The sequence below is a fragment of the Callorhinus ursinus genome, unplaced genomic scaffold, assembly GCF_003265705.2.
Source record: "Callorhinus ursinus isolate GAN/ISIS: 27379988/994484 unplaced genomic scaffold, GSC_fseal_2.0 scaffold11, whole genome shotgun sequence".
Taxonomy (NCBI): domain Eukaryota; kingdom Metazoa; phylum Chordata; class Mammalia; order Carnivora; family Otariidae; genus Callorhinus; species Callorhinus ursinus.
Window position 1 is genome coordinate 17756202 of NW_027397073.1, and position 15696 is coordinate 17771897.

General features: G+C 40.5%; 1 protein-coding gene across 4 annotated transcripts in view; it reads right to left on the bottom strand.

Annotated features, from left to right (window-relative positions):
* Positions 1-15696, bottom strand: part of WDR7 (WD repeat domain 7) — a 365699-nt gene that overhangs the window by 99915 nt on the left and 250088 nt on the right. For all 4 annotated transcript variants that reach the window (XM_073898127.1, XM_025886347.2, XM_073898126.1 and 1 more), the window contains one exon: positions 1826-2012. In XM_073898127.1, coding sequence (XP_073754228.1) covers positions 1826-2012 — 187 coding nt within the window. The remainder of the gene's footprint in view (positions 1-1825; positions 2013-15696) is intronic.

Genomic DNA, 15696 nt, shown 5'->3' on the forward strand with positions numbered 1-15696 from the left:
AAAATATTAAATACTACGCCTAAAATAAAGCCCATCACTTTTCTCAACAACAAGACTGTATACTCTTGAAATTGTGTTTAGATCAGCTGTGAAAATAGGCTATAAAATTAGGTCAAAACAGAATTGGAAGGTATACAGGGCAGCTGCAGCCAACGGGAGGGCAAAGGATTGGAAATATGTTCTGGGCTTTGCACAAAGGCCAGCTGCCTCTTACTATTGCTTCAAATTCATGGGCTCAGTTCCCTCCTAATTCTTAAAGTCAACCAAGAACCTTCAGGCCACCTGTATCCAAAAACTATCCTGGCTGCCATTATGTCAAACTATTCATTCTAGAACCGAGCAGCTCTTGATCTGTTGAACACTAAAACAATGACAATGGCATCACCACCCTTAATACCACCATAAACGAAGCATCCATTCAATCTTTAAGTATGTGCTAAGTACTCTTCTAAGCACTTTGAAATTGAAACACATTTAATATCAACCTTATGAGGTAGGTGTTTAGCCCCAATCTGTAGATGGAACTGAGGTAAGAGATGAAGTGATGTGCTGAAGAGCATACAGCTAGGGAGAGACACAGAGGTAATGTTTAGGAAGTGTGGTGGTATGATAGGAGGTTGCGCGAGGTGGGGGGGGCAGCTGTCTAAATTGGAAATGAATACCGTCTCCCACCAATCCATCTTGGGACTTCGGGCTGGGAATGCCCAATCTGTAGACAAAGCCACAGCATCCCAGTCTAGCCTTTTAATAGCTTCTTTGATCTCAACTTCCTGAGCCTAGAGCCATGATGGATCATAAGGGAAAGATGAGAAAGACAACCATGAAGAAAAGGACAGAGAATTCTAGCTTTTCCCAAGGTCAACAGAGATCAGAATGAAATGCCATTCACTGAGAAAATCAAAGAGGTGATAACATTTACATTAAGAGAGTATCATGGGCCAGTTCAAGGATTCCTACCACAGGAATTCACATCCACGAGGATGGCTATAGTAAAAAAACAGAAGCAGGGGCGCCTGGGTGGCTCAGTTGGTTAAGTGTCTGACTCTTGGTTTTGGTTCAGGTCATGATCTCAGGGTCGTGGAATCAAGCCCTGTGTTGAGCCCGGCCTCAGGCTCTGTGCTCGCCGCAGAGTCCGCTTGATCCGCTTCCCTCTGTTCCTCCCCCTGTTCTCTCTTTCTCTAAACTAAATAAAATCTTAAAAAATAAAAACAAAAGCAAAAACAAAACCAAAAACCCTCCTCCAAGAATTAGGAGGCTGAGTTCTCAAGTAAACTTGAACCTCTATTACCACACCCAATCCCCTTCCCATCATTCCTGGACACTTGGCCACCAAGGGCTTCCCACTTACTTCATTTCAGCAGCTCCTTCAACTCATCTGCCTTTCCCTCTACTCTCATCACTGCTTCCCTGGATCTCTGCAACCTCCTACAGCTGGTCCTTGACTGTGTGCAAGTGAAACCTCAATAAAGTGGATTTAAAAATTACCACAAGTGGGAAGGAATAATTCCCAAACTATTTGGCCATGTATTCTATCAGTAAAACATTTCTGAGCAAGTATATATATAATTTTCCTAAGAAGTGATGTTTACACTATTATTACATAATAATATGTCAAGGCACAATGTCACAGATCAGTCATTCACTGGCTCAGTGCTAAATCCCAGAGGTGCCCAAATTATAGAACTATACTTCCCTTTCCCTGTCTATATCCAAAATTTCGTTTATTGATATATTTGTCTATTTTTTTTTTTGTCTATTAAAACAAATCACCAACCGAATAAACACAAACAGAACCCCCACAAATTAACTGGAACTGAGCATGTACTTGGCGAGTTGTTTCTCGGCATCAGCACAGAGTTCAAGAAGCCCCATGAGGACAGCAGACACGTCCATATAAGGCTCCCAGACGGTGAAACCACGTCCAATCAGATCAATGGCTGTTCTTCGGATCGTACTGTGTGGAGGAAGTTTGGGGCTCGGAGGCTGCAGCAGAAGAAATGTCAGTGCCTTACCTAAAATTACAAAAGAAAAGGCAGAGCAGTAATTTTACTTTTGTGATGTTTTCTTTGAAGATATTTTCAAAGTATAAACCACTTTTGATTTTTTTTTTAACTAAAAGGGGGTTTTCAACAGTAAGACTATAAAAGATCTCAAGTTTACAGTTTGCTCAGCCACATTTTAAAGAGATACATTAGGCTACAGTATTTTATACCATATTCTAAAATGTTTTAATTTCAAAAGAATTATGTATAATTAAGTATATATAATTTCAAAACATATCAGTGACCCTAACTTCCAAACAAGGTTTCTTTCTACTCAGCATTCTGCAAAATGGAGATGGTTTCAAATAATGTTATATGGTATTCATCTTTCTTCTGCCCCTAACAGCATTCACATGTCAAACACTTACATCGGTAACACTTGTTTGTTTATCAGCAGGGATGAGGGATGAAGGTAGAGGTGTAGTTTAAAAAGTTTCCCCCACAAGCATCTATGTTTCTCCATACTCTGCTATACTGATCCAGCACAACGATGTGAAGTATGTGGCAAATTCTTCACTCAAGTTTGGTAAAGAAATTAAAAGTTCGATATCACTTTCAAATTTGATGAAATGATATCAATTTTAATTAACATGTATTTCTTGATGTTGAAGATAATGCTAACAATTTGTAAACATAAGCCTAATGGCCATTGCGCTGTAAAAGCTCATCTATTTCAAAAGGCATTTTGACATTTAAAAAAGAAAATAGGGATTGTGAAGAGCAAACTGCAATTTAGAAGAGGCTGTTCATTTCTCGAGGGGAAGAGACAAAACTGTTTACAAGTCATAGAACAGTACAGCAGACTGGTGATGGGGCATACAGGTTTCAGATCTAAGCCAGGGAAGTAACCACAGTTTCATAACTTATTAGGCAGCAGGCTGAAGAAGGTTCTCATGCGCTACAGTTTCCTTGTCTGTAAAATGGGGAAAACAATAGCTCTCTCTCACACAGAGCATGAGTGCTGCATGAACTGATGCATGCAGAGTGTCCTGCCACGTGCCCAGCATCCAGCACCTCAGAGGGCTCCACAAATGGCAGTCAGGGCTCATGACGAATAGCACCTTGAACCTGTCTGTTTTCAAAACTAAGAATGTGGCATATCAACTTTAATTTAATGCATTCAACAGATAATGCATTTACTCATTTTTATGTCCTAGCCATTTGTTAAATGAGAGCCCAGATAAGAGTCTGTGAATGCACTTTGTTTGTTCATGGTCCAGAATATCTTCCGCCATAGAACCCTTGAGGAATCTGTTGAAATCCATCAGTCTTTTCCCCAGGAAACTACAAACACTACACATACATATCTATGAAATTCTGCAAAAAAATTTCAAGGAGGCCATGGTTCTTGGGTCAATAACTCCTGCAGTAAATTGAAAAGGTACATATACATGGAAAGCCTCCTAGAGGAAACATCTTGAAATTTATGACTTCATTCATACATGCATCTGAAAACTGTACTCTCCTACTAGGCCATGTAAATGTCGTATGTAAAGCAAGTTCTGTGGATCATAAAAATATAAACTCCTTAAAAAAAGGTGACCCACTGTTCTCTATTTTCTGGCAGCACGTATGCATCCCTTCCCACATGATATTTTTAATTATAAGCCTTTCTATGCACTTCCCTTTTCCTCTTCAAGTCTGTTACTCCTGGAGGTGGGAACTACGTTTCATGCGACTTTCCATCTCCCACACCACCAAGCACAGTGCCCTGCCCACATTTCGGACCTAAGATGGAAATATCTCTGCCTTGACACTGCATGTACATTTCTAATGCTGCTCCCCGCTCCAGTTTGTCAGAATGAGATTTCAAAATGTCAAGAAACACACCACTTTCCTGTTATTCTTTCCTTCTAGGAAGTTGTAAGACCTGCAGAGAAAGCCCCATGGCTGCTCTCTGCAGACATCCTGGAGTTGAAGCAGCAATGGCTCCAATCTAGGGGACAGGGCTCCGTGAAGGTATGTCCTTGGGAACCAGTGTTATGAAGGGGCAGTAAGGTTTCCATTAAATACAATGTTTTATAGCATTTCAATCATCATTTTCCTTAACTGCACTCCGCTATTTCTGTCTTCAATACAGGCAGGAGCATTCTGGCAATCCTAGGGATCTTGCTGATTTCTTGCAGCCTCTGTGTGGGAACTCTGGAGGCAGGTTCCTCACCACTCTGACAATTTTATCCTGAGAGCAAAAGTAAACCGTTAAATGGCCGGTTTCTTGATGTTTTTCATCATTTTTCTGACAAAGTAGGAAGAACAGCAGAGGGGATTTGATCACTTACCTTCTGATTAAATGACAGAAAAGGAAGAATGAGCAAGCGTACTTCAAAAGACCCCTGGCCTTGCAATGGTCCCGCAGGGTATCCCTGCTGCTCCCCTGCAAAGTGTGATCTACCCTGACAGTGGGGATGCCCAGCTCAGCAGGAAATGCAGGTTCCCTACAGCACCGACATCCCCTCTCTTAAATCACTTTCTATTTCATTCAATGATCTTATAAGTACAATTCTTCTACAGGTACATCTCTCCTTCTTTAGTTCAGATCACAGTCTCTGGGTAACACAAAGCAAAGATCCCCACAGTTCTGGCGGGCCATGCGGCACCAAGAGAAACAGAGAGAAAAATGGCCTATTTAAAACACACATTTTAAACCTACTAACTAGAATCTGACCATTTTTCACTGGTCTGTTTTGGAATTATAAAGACAGAAGAATGTTAAAATTCCACACCTATCTCTGACAACTTATTCCAGGAAAAACATGTAAATAAGAGAAGATAAGGAGGGTTTTCAAGTTAAACATTTTGACTTCTAGCCTGGCTGATTAATAAAATGCTTATGACTTTAATGCTACCAGGAATAATGACCCTGATGTTCTGAAGGAATACTCTCGGATGCCCAAGGCTTCAAACTTCCTAATCATAGATTCTTTCTGATGATATTAAGGAATGAGCCTTTAAGAAATGGTTGTTATGATAATAAAAAGTGATAGGTAAATTTAAAATTCCTTTCTCGACTTACACTGTATTCTCTACTTCAGGGTTTATCTGACTTATGATTCTGTAAGAGACAGATGCTCTGCAACATGGGACAAGGTGATAAAAAAGCTAAAATTAAGATTCCCATGGTATCTCCCCTTTTGATAGAAAAAGTCTCATGACAATTTTATGAATTTTATCTCTCAGAATTTTCCTTAAACCTTTGGTACCCAATAACAGTTGCATTTTAATCTGTATAAGATGAAATCTAATTCTGTACCAAAATACATATGTATTTATTTTATGTAAATGCCCCACTGTTCAACAGTGCCTCAATGAGCAAGCAAGGCAGAGAATGTTATTATCTGCCATCATGATTGATTTCTTCTATAAAAGGCTCTCTAGTGGCAGTATTAAAAAGTTCAACAAGTGGGACTGACATTCATTCAAGGTTTTTTGAAATTTGGTTCCAGCCTATCCATCCAAAGATTCATGTGATAACTATTTATAGAGTGTTTCTATATAATACTAAGTGCTGGAGAAACAAAAGGAAAGAAGACTAAGTTCTTTCCCTCAAGGAAATGCATTCTAGTTCAGGAGACAGGTGAGCAAACAGGTAATTTGAACATATTCTGAATAGTGTTAGAATATTTAAGAGCACAAGGTATTGGGGGTGCCTGGGTGGCTCAGTTGTTAAGCGACTGCCTTCGGCTCAGGTCATGATCCCGGGGTCCTGGGATCGAGCCCCGCCCGCATCGGGCTCCCTGCTCAGCGGGGAGCCTGCTTCTCCCTCTCCCACGCCCCCTGCCCCGCGTGTGTTCCCTCTCCCGCTGTCTCTGTCAAATAAGTAAATAAACTCTTAAAAAAAAATAAAAATAAAAGCACAAGGTATCAAGACAGAACTTACTAGGGGCACTTAACTCTGTCTTAGAGGTATGAAAAGCCTTCTAGGGAAAGGTGACCTCGATACCCAAACCTAAAAATAAGTAGGAGTTAGCTACTCAAAGTAGAGGACTATGGAAAGACTGCATTCCAGACAGAGAGAAGAGCATGTCTAAAGACCAGGAAATGAGAGAGAACATGGCTAGATCAAGGGATTACCCATAGTTCAATATGGCTGGAAGTTCTGTTGGGGAACAAGGAAGAGGTTGAGGTAATGGGCAAGGGAAAAAAGAGGACTAGGTGGATGAAAAGGAACAGTGAGACACGAGGCAGGACAGGTTATTAGAGCCCAACCACAAAGGGCCTCATATGCCATGCTAGAAGTTTGTTTATTCTGGTGACATTGGGGAACTACTCAAAGTTGTTTTTTTTTTAATTTTTATTGTTATGTCAATCACCATACATTACATCATTAGTTTTTGATGTAGTGTTCCATGTTTCATTGTTTGTGCATAACACCCAGTGCTCCACACAGAACGTGCCCTCTTTAATACCCATCACCAGGCTAACCCATCCCCCCACCACTCCAGCAACCCTCAGTTTGTTTCCTGAGATTAAGAATTCCTCATATCAGTGAGGTCATATGATACATGTCTTTCTCTGATTTACTTATTTCACTCAGCATAACACCCTCCAGTTCCATCCACGTCGTTGCAAATGACAAGATCTCATTCCTTTTGATGGCTGCATAATATTCCAGTGTGTATATATACCACCTCTTCTTTATCCATTCATCTGTCGATGGACCTCTTGGCTCTTTCCACAGTTTGGTTATTGTGGACATTGCTGCTATAAACACTGGGGTGCACGTACCCCTTCGGATCCCTACATTTGTATCTTTGGGGTAAATACCCAGTAGTGCAACTGCTGGATCGTATGGTAGCTCTATTTTCAACTTTTTGAGGAACCTCCATACTGTTTTCCAGAGTGGTTGCACCACCCTGAATTCCCACCAACAGTGTAGGAGGGTTCCCCTTTCTCCGCATCCCCACCAACATCTGTTGTGTCCTGACTTGTTAATTTTAGCCATTCTGACTGGAGTGAGGTGGTATCTCATTGAGGTTTTGATTTGGATTTCCCTGATGTCGAGCGATGTTGAGCACTTTTTCATGTGTCTGTTGGCCATTTGGATGTCTTCTTTGGAAAAATGTCTGTTCATGTCTTCTGCCCATTTCTTGATTGGATTATTTGTTCTTTGGGTGTTGAGTTTGATAAGTTCTTTATAGATTTTGGATACTAGCCCTTTATCTGATATGTCATTTGCAAATATCTTCTCCCATTCTGTCGGTTGTCTTTTGGTTTTGTGGACTGTTTCTTTTGCTGTGCAAAAGCTTTTTATCTTGATGAGGTCCCAATAGTTCATTTTTGCCCTGGCTTCCCTTACCTTTGGTGATGTTTCTAGGAAGAAATTGCTGCGGCTGAGGTCAAAGAGGTTGTTGCCTGTGTTCTCCTTTAGGATTTTGATGGACTCCTGTCTCACATTTAGGTCTTTCAACAATTTGGAGTCTAGTTTTGTGTGTGGTGTAAAGAAATGGTCCAGTTTCATTCTTCTGCATGTGGCTGTCCAATTTTCCCAACACCATTTGTTGCACAGACTGTCTTTTTTCCATTGGACATTCTTTCCTGCTTTGTCAAAGATGAGTTGACCATAGAGTTGAGGGTCCATTTCTGGGCTCTCGATTCTGTTCCATTGATCTATGTGTCTGTTTTTGTGCCAGTACCATACTGTCTTGATGATGACAGCTTTGTAATAGAGCTGGAAGACCGGAATTGTGATGCCACCAGCTTTGCTTTTCTTTATCAACATTCCTCTGGCTATTCGGGGTCTTTTCTGGTTCCATACAAATTTTAGGATTATTTGTTCCATTTCTTTGAAAAAAGTGGATGGTATTTTGATGGGGATTGCATTGAATGTGTAGATTGCTCTAGGTAGCACTGACATCTTCACAATGTTTGTTCTTCCAATCCATGAGCATGGAACGTTTTTCCATTTCTTTGTGTCTTCCTCAATTTCTTTCATGAGTATTTTATAGTTTTCTGAGTCCAGATCCTTTGCCTCTTTGGTTAGATTTATTCCTAGGTATCTTATGGTTTTGGGTGCAATTGTAAATGGGATCGACTCCTTAATTTATCTCTCTTCTGTCGTGTTGTTGGTGTATAGGAATGCCACTGATTTCTGTGCATTGATTTTCTATCCTGCCACTTGACTGAATTCCTGTATGAGTTCTAGCAGTTTTGGGGTGGAGTCTTTTGGGTTTTCCACATAAAGTATCATATCATCTGCAAAGAATGAGAGTTTGACTTCCTCTTTGCCGATTTGGATGCCTTTGATTTTTTTTGTTGTCTGATTGCTGTGGCTAGGACTTCTACTACTATGTTGAATAGCAGTGGTGATAGTGGACGTCCCTGACGCGTTCCTGACCTTAGGTGGAAAGCTCTCAGCTTTTCCTCATTAAGAATGATATTCACTGTAGGTTTTTCATAGATGGCTTTTATATATTGAGGTATGTACCCTCTATGCCTATACTCTGAAGAGTTTTGATCAAGAAAGGATGCTGTACTTTGTCAAATGCTTTTTCTGCTTCTATTGAGAGGATCATATGATTCTTGTTCTTTCTTTTCTTAATGTATTGTATCACGTTGATTGATTTGTGGATATTGAACCAACCCTGCAGCCCAGGGATAAATCCCACTTGGTCATGGTGAATAATCCTTTTAATGTACTGTTGGATCCTAGTGGCTAGTATTTTGGTGAGAATTTTTGCATCCATGTTCATCAAGGATATTGGTCTATAATTCTTTTTGATGGGGTCTTTGTCTGGTTTTGGGATCAAGGTAATGGTGGCCTCATAAAATGAGTTTGGAAGTTTTCCTTCCATTTCTATTTTTTGGAACAGTTTCAGGAGAATAGGTATTAATTCTTCTTTAAATGTTTGGTAGAATTCCCCTGGGAAGCCATCTCGCCCTGGGCTTTTGTTTCTTGGGAGATTTTTGATGACTGCTTCAATTTCCTTAGTGGTTATACGTCTGTTCAGGTTTTCTTTTTCTTCCTGGTTCAATTTTGGTAGTTGATACATCTCTAGGAATGCATCCATTTCTTCCAGGTTATCTAATTTGCTGGCATAGAGTTGCTCATAATATGTTCTTATAATTGTTTGTATTTCTTTGGTGTTGGTTGTGATCTCTCCTCTTTCATTCATGATTTTGTTGATTTGGGTCATTGCTCTTTTCTTTTTGGTAAGTCTGGCCAGGGGTTTATCAATCTTGTTAATTCTTTCAAAGAACCAGCTCCTAGTTTCGTTGATCTGTTCTACTGTTCTTATGGTTTCTATTTCTTTGGTATCTCCTCTGATCTTTATTATATCTCTTCTCCTGCTAGGTTTAGGCTTTATTTGCTGTTTTTTCTCTAGCTCCTTTAGGTGTAGGGTTAGGTTGTGTATTTGAGACCTTTCTTGTTTCTTAAGAAAGGCTTGTATTGCTATATACTTTTCTTTTAGGACTGCCTTTGCTGCATCCCAAAGATTTTGAACAGTTGTGTTTTCATTTTCATTTGTTTCCATGAACTTTTTAAATTCTTCTTTAATTTCCTGGTTGACCCACTCATTCTTTAGCAGGATGCTCTTTAGCCTCCATGTATTTGGGTTCTTTCTGACTTTCCTCTTGTGATTGAGTTCTAGTTTCACAGCATTGTGGTCTGAAAATATGCAGGGAATAATCCCAATCTTTTGGTATCGGTTGAGACCTGATTTGTGCCCTAGGATGTGACCTATTCTGGAGCACGTTCCATGGGCACTAGAGAAGAATGTGTATCCCATTGCTTTGGGATGGAATGTTCTGAATATGTCTGTGAAGTCCATTTGGCCCAGTGTGTCATTTAAAGTCTTTATTTCCTTGTTGATCTTTTGCTTAGATGATCTGTCCATTTCAGTCAAGGGGGGTGTTAAAGTCCCCCACTATTATTGTATTGTTGTCAATGTGTTTCTTTGCTTTTGTTATTAATTGCCTTATATAATTGGCTGCTCCCATGTTAGGGGCATAGATATTAACAATTGTTAGATCTTCTTGTTGGATAGACCCTTTAAGTAGGATATAGTGTCCTTCCTCATCTCTTATTACAGCCTTCGTTTTAAAATCTAATTTGTCTGATATAAGGATTGCCACCCCGTTTCCTTTTGGTGTCCATTAGCATGGTAAATGGTTTTCCACCCCCTCACTTTCAATCTGGGGGTGTCTTTGGGTCTAAAATGAGTCTCTTGCAGACAGCATATCGATGGGTCTTGTTTTTTAATCCAATCTGATAGCCTGTGTCTTTTGATTGGGGCATCTAGCCCATTTACATTCAGGGTAACTATTGAAAGATATGAATTTAGTGCTATTGTACTGTCTGTAAGGTGACGGTTACTGTATATTGTCTGTGTTCCTTTCTGGTCTATCCTGCTTTTAGCCTCTCTCTTTGCTTAGAGGACCCCTTTCAATATTTGTTGTAGGGCTGTTTTTGTGTTTGCAAATTCCTTTAGTTTTTGTTTGTCCTGGAAGCTTTTTATCTGTCCTTCTATTTTCAATGAGAGCCTACCTGGATATAGTATTCTTGGCTGCATATTTTTCTCATTCAGTGCTCTGAATATATCATGCCAGTCCTTTCTGGCCTGCCAGGTCTCTGTGGATAGGTCTGTTGCCAATCTAATGTTTCTACCATTATAGGTTACATATCTCTTCTCCCGAGCTGCTTTCAGGATTTTCTCCTTGTCTCTGAGACTTGTAAGTTTTACTATTAGATGTCGGGGTGTTGACCTATTTTTATTGATTTTGAGAGGGGTTCTCTGTGCCTCCTGGATTTTGATGCCTGTTTCCTTCCCCACATTAGGGAAGTTCTCTGCTATAATTATGCTCCAATATACCTTCTGTTCCTCTCTCTCTTTCTTCTTCTTCTGAGATCCCAATTATTCTAATGTTGTTTCGTGTTATCGTATCGCTTCTCTCTCGAATTCTGCCCTCGTGATCCAGTAGTTGTTTATCTCTCTTTTTCTCAGTTTCTTTATTTTCCATCATTTGGTCTTCTATATTGCTAATTCTCTCTTCTGTCTCATTTATCCTAGCAGTTAGTGCCCCCATTTTTGATTGCACCTCATTAATAGCCTGTTTGATTTCGACTTGGTTAGATTTTAGTTCTTTTATTTCTCCAGGAAGGGTTTCTCTAATAACCTCCATGCTTTTTTTCAAGCCCAGCTATTATCTTTAAAATCATGATTCTGAACTCTAGGTCCGACATCGTACTAATGTCTGTATTGAGTAGGTCCCTGGCAGATGGTACTACCTCTTGTTCTTTTTGTTGAGGTGATTTTTTTTGTCTTGTCATTTTGTCCAGAGAACAGATGAACAAGAGAACAAAATGCTAACAGGTCAACAACGTCCCCAGCAAATATACTCTAAAGAAATCAGAAAAGACCTGAAACCAGGGGAGAAGAAAGGGAAAGAAAGAAAAAAGAAAGAGAAAAAAAAGAAAAAGATAAAAGCAAAAACAGAACCAAACAAAAAAAAACAGAATATGATCAAATATGATCAGGCTGGTGCATAAATCAGTGCCACACACTAGATTTTGGGTGTATTGTGGTCTGTTAGAAGAAAGTGCCTCCTAAAATTTTAAAGAAAGAAATACAACTATGTACAATATAAGGGTTGATAGGATGGAGGGATGGAATATGACTGTAAAGATGAAAATTATAAAAAATTTTAAAAAAGGAATTGATAAGAAGGTGTTTGAAAAAAGAAAGAAGGGGATTAAAAAAGAAAGAAAGGAAAAAAAGGGGAGAGAATGTGATCAGGCAGGAGACTAGAACAAAGCCATATGCTAGAGATTTAGGATATATTTTGATATGTTAGAAGAAACTGTATCTCAAAATTTTAAAGAGAGAACAACTTATATATATATGCCAGAAATAAGGGTAACTACTATGAAGGGATAGAATAGGACTCTAAAAATGAAAAATAAATTTTTTTTAAAAAAGGGATTGATAAGATGTTGGTTGAAAAAGGGAAAAAGAAAAATTCTAAAAAAAAAAAGACAGTTAAAAAAATTAACTTGGAAAGACTAATGAATAATGGGAAAAAAGCCATGAATTCTATGTGCAGTATTCCCCTAGCGCTGGAGTTCTCCCGTTCTCCTTGATCAGTAAACTTGGTCTTGGCTTGCTGGCTGTTCGTGCTGATCTTCTGGGGGAGGGGCCTGTTGCCGTGGTTCCCAAATGTCTTTGCCGGAGGCGGAATTGCCCCCCATTTGCTGGGCCGGGCTAAGCAATCTGCTGGGGTTTGCTCTTGGGAGCTTTTGTTCCCTGCAAGCTTTCCGCACAGGTTTGGAGGATGAGAGTGAAAATGGCGGCCTCCCAATCTCTACCCGGTAGGAGCCAAGAACTCAGGGCCCTGCTCCTCAGTGCGCCCCCAGAGAAAAGCAGTCAGTTACTCCCGTCTCCCTGGTCTCCGGCTGCACTCCGTGCTCACCCGGCCTGTGACCGAGAGTTTCTATCTCCGGCACCGACTTGGTTTCCATCTCCAAACCCAGTAGTTCCCTGCGGTGCACTCCTGCGCCGCTCCTCCCGGGGGAGGAAGGGGAGTCTCCCCGGTTCTGCCGCTTGTTGGGTCCCTGCTGGAGAAGCAGTAGCCCGACTGGGCCGTGGATCACAGTTTATGGCCACCCCAAGCTGAGGGCCCGTGCCTCGGCTCCGTCTCTGCAGCCGGCTTCCCCGCTCTGATACCTGGAGCTCTGCCGCACTCAGGCACCCCTGGTCTTTCCGTGATCCCGAGGGTCCTGAGACCACACTGTCCTGTGAGGGTTCCACCCCCCGCTTAGCCACTGGAGCGACGTCCCTCAGCGGAGCCGACTTCTAAAAGGTCCGATTTTGTGCTCCGCGGCTCTATCACTTGCCAGAAGCGGCCGACGGAGGCCCCCTCCCCCGCCGTCTATCCTCCCGAATATCGCCTTGGATTCACTTCTCTGCACGTCCTACCTTCCAGAAAGTGGTCGCTTTTCTGTTCAGAGAGTTGTTGCTATTCTCTTGTTCGATCTCCTGTTGAGTTCATAGGTGTTCAGAATGGTTTGATCCCTATCCAGCTGAATTCCTGAGACCAGACGAAATCCAGGTGTCCTACTCCTCCGCCATTTTGCTCCCTTCCCAACCACTCAAAGTTTTAAGCAAAGGAGAGGTTTGATTAGATTTTCATTTTAGAAAGATCAATACTTGGGTTGTCTTGTGATTAGAAAATGGTAAGACCTATTGCCTGTTTAATTCTGATCTACTCATTCCCAGCCAAATGGATTAATTAGAATCAAAGAATTTTCAAATTGCAAGGAATTGAGAAAAATAGCATCCATTCCTGTGCTTCAGATGAGATAACTGAGAGCTGTAGATGGCTAGCTGCAAGCCTGGGAAAGGAGTCCAGGCCTCTGTGGCCCAGGCCATGTGAAATGGGGCCAGTACACAGGTCTGAACACAACTTGTGTCTTTACGACCATGCTTTATTCCTGATGCTCTACCCAACTATGGATTCAAAACTCTATCTTTTATGATCAATCTCCTCCTGAATGAAGGCGTAATTTCAACTGCAGTTTACTAGTGTCTCCCGCAAACAGAAGATTAAATAAAATACATGTTTCTTCTTTTCTCACACAATGAGAAGGTTGCCATAACTGGTTCAACAGCTAAAAATAACCATAATAAGATCCCTGCAATTGTTTTGGCTCTAACTTAGTCGCATTGTGGTCACAAAACGGTCTACTGCACATCTAGAATTTCCCCCACATCTTCCCTGCTTACCTTAGAATAAAATCCTTTTTAATACAGCAATTGCTATCCAAACATTTCACAAATAATAATATGGCATCTTTCGGCATTTATTTCATTTTCTAAAGCTAATTTTATTACCTTTTCCCATCTGCTAAATGAATAAGTTCCCTAGGCTATATGAAATTTTTTGAAAATACTTTTGTTTGGCATAAGGCTTAATGCCATGCTTTATATTTAGTTATCACTTAATAATTGTTGCTTTGGCAAATACTGTGAATTACTTTACCCTGTGTGTGCCCAGCACAGTCAACACAATTATGCACAAATCAGAAATTTCCACGAGTCTACTACAAACCTATGCTGGCCCGTGGGGAAGTTTCCATGGCTCTATGGAGAAATGGCAAAAATACAAACAATGTAGTAAGTCTTTTTCATAAAGTTAAATTTACTCAATTTAAAGGAGTGCTTATATTCTTACTCCTTTTCTGGTGACTAAAAGATTTTTTTTTTTAAGATTTTATTTATTTATTTGACAGAGACAGACACAGTGAGAGAGGGAACACAAGCAGGGGGAGTGGGAGAGGGAGAAGCAGGCTTCCCGTGGAGCGGAGAGCCCCATGTGGGGCTCAATCCCAGGTCCCTGGGACCAGGACCTGAGCCGAAAGCAGACGCTTAACTGACTGAGCCACCCAGGCACCCCTAAAAGATTTTTAAAAACGATGAAGATAAAGGGGTGCCTGGGTGGCTCAGTCTGTTAAACCTCTAACTCTTGATTTCAGCTCAGGTCAAGATCTCAGAGTTGTGAGATCCAGCCCCATGTCGGGCTCTGCTCTCAGTGGGGAGTCTGCTTGAGATTCTCTCTCTTTCTGCCCCTATCACCCCTGGCCCCCACACGTGTGTGCTTTCTCTTTAAAATAAATAAATCTTTTCAAAAAATGAAGATAGTGCTATTTTTTAATGTCTGTAGTGAGCAAAATAAAAAATGTAAAATACTGTCATATATTCTCAGATTTTATTTTTGGAAATTTTGCTGGCCATGATAACTGAAGTTTGGAATCCATTACCATTTGTAATAAATGTACTAGCCTGAGGGACTACAGGGCACCTTCTCCCACTAAGTATCACAACTAAGATTTCTGTTACAGGTCCCTGGCTCTTAACTGAGAATGCCAAGATGCTCCTAATTCACTTTGTTACAGAATAGAATTCAGCATTATTCAAGTAATTCTGGGACAATATTCAAGGTCCATTTATCAGATTACTAGTCTTTCTCACCCACAAGATAGGTAAGTAACAGATACGTGGCAGCTTCATAGTGGGAATCTAGTATGTAAATCACCACCACCACCACCGCCATCACCATGTACGTCTAGCTAAAAGTACAAACGGACTACCAAAAATGCGGACATGCTCAGAACAGTAGAAAACAAATCAAAATAAAACAAAACACTGTGAAAAGCAGAAAGCACTAAAATCCAGCACTGGATAAATCACAATTAAATTAGACCCTCCGGCTGTTTGAATTCTGTTGTCCTGCAGTCAAGAGTAATAACAATTGCTCATATTTTAGTGCTATTTTATCCCAAGCTTTTTTTTGAAAAGTGTTCCAACTTCATTCTTACTGTTTTTTAAAAGTGCTACATAAGAGCAAAGCTGCAAGAAAATTATTTACGCTTTGCTGTAACAGCAAAACACTAAAAATGAGAAAAGGAATGAGACAGAGATAGCAAAATAAAGCCCACGAGAGCAGTGATTAAAGAGCTGACATATTCTACCATGACTAACTTGTTGCTTTGGCAAGATGAATAGTGTCCCATCATGAAACTGACCGGTGAAAAAACACCAATTCAAAACATTTTTGTACTATCTGGCTGGTAATGATGACTAGCTCTTTCAAAAGATTAACATACAAGCCATCACACACACACACACACACACACACACACACACACACACACACACAC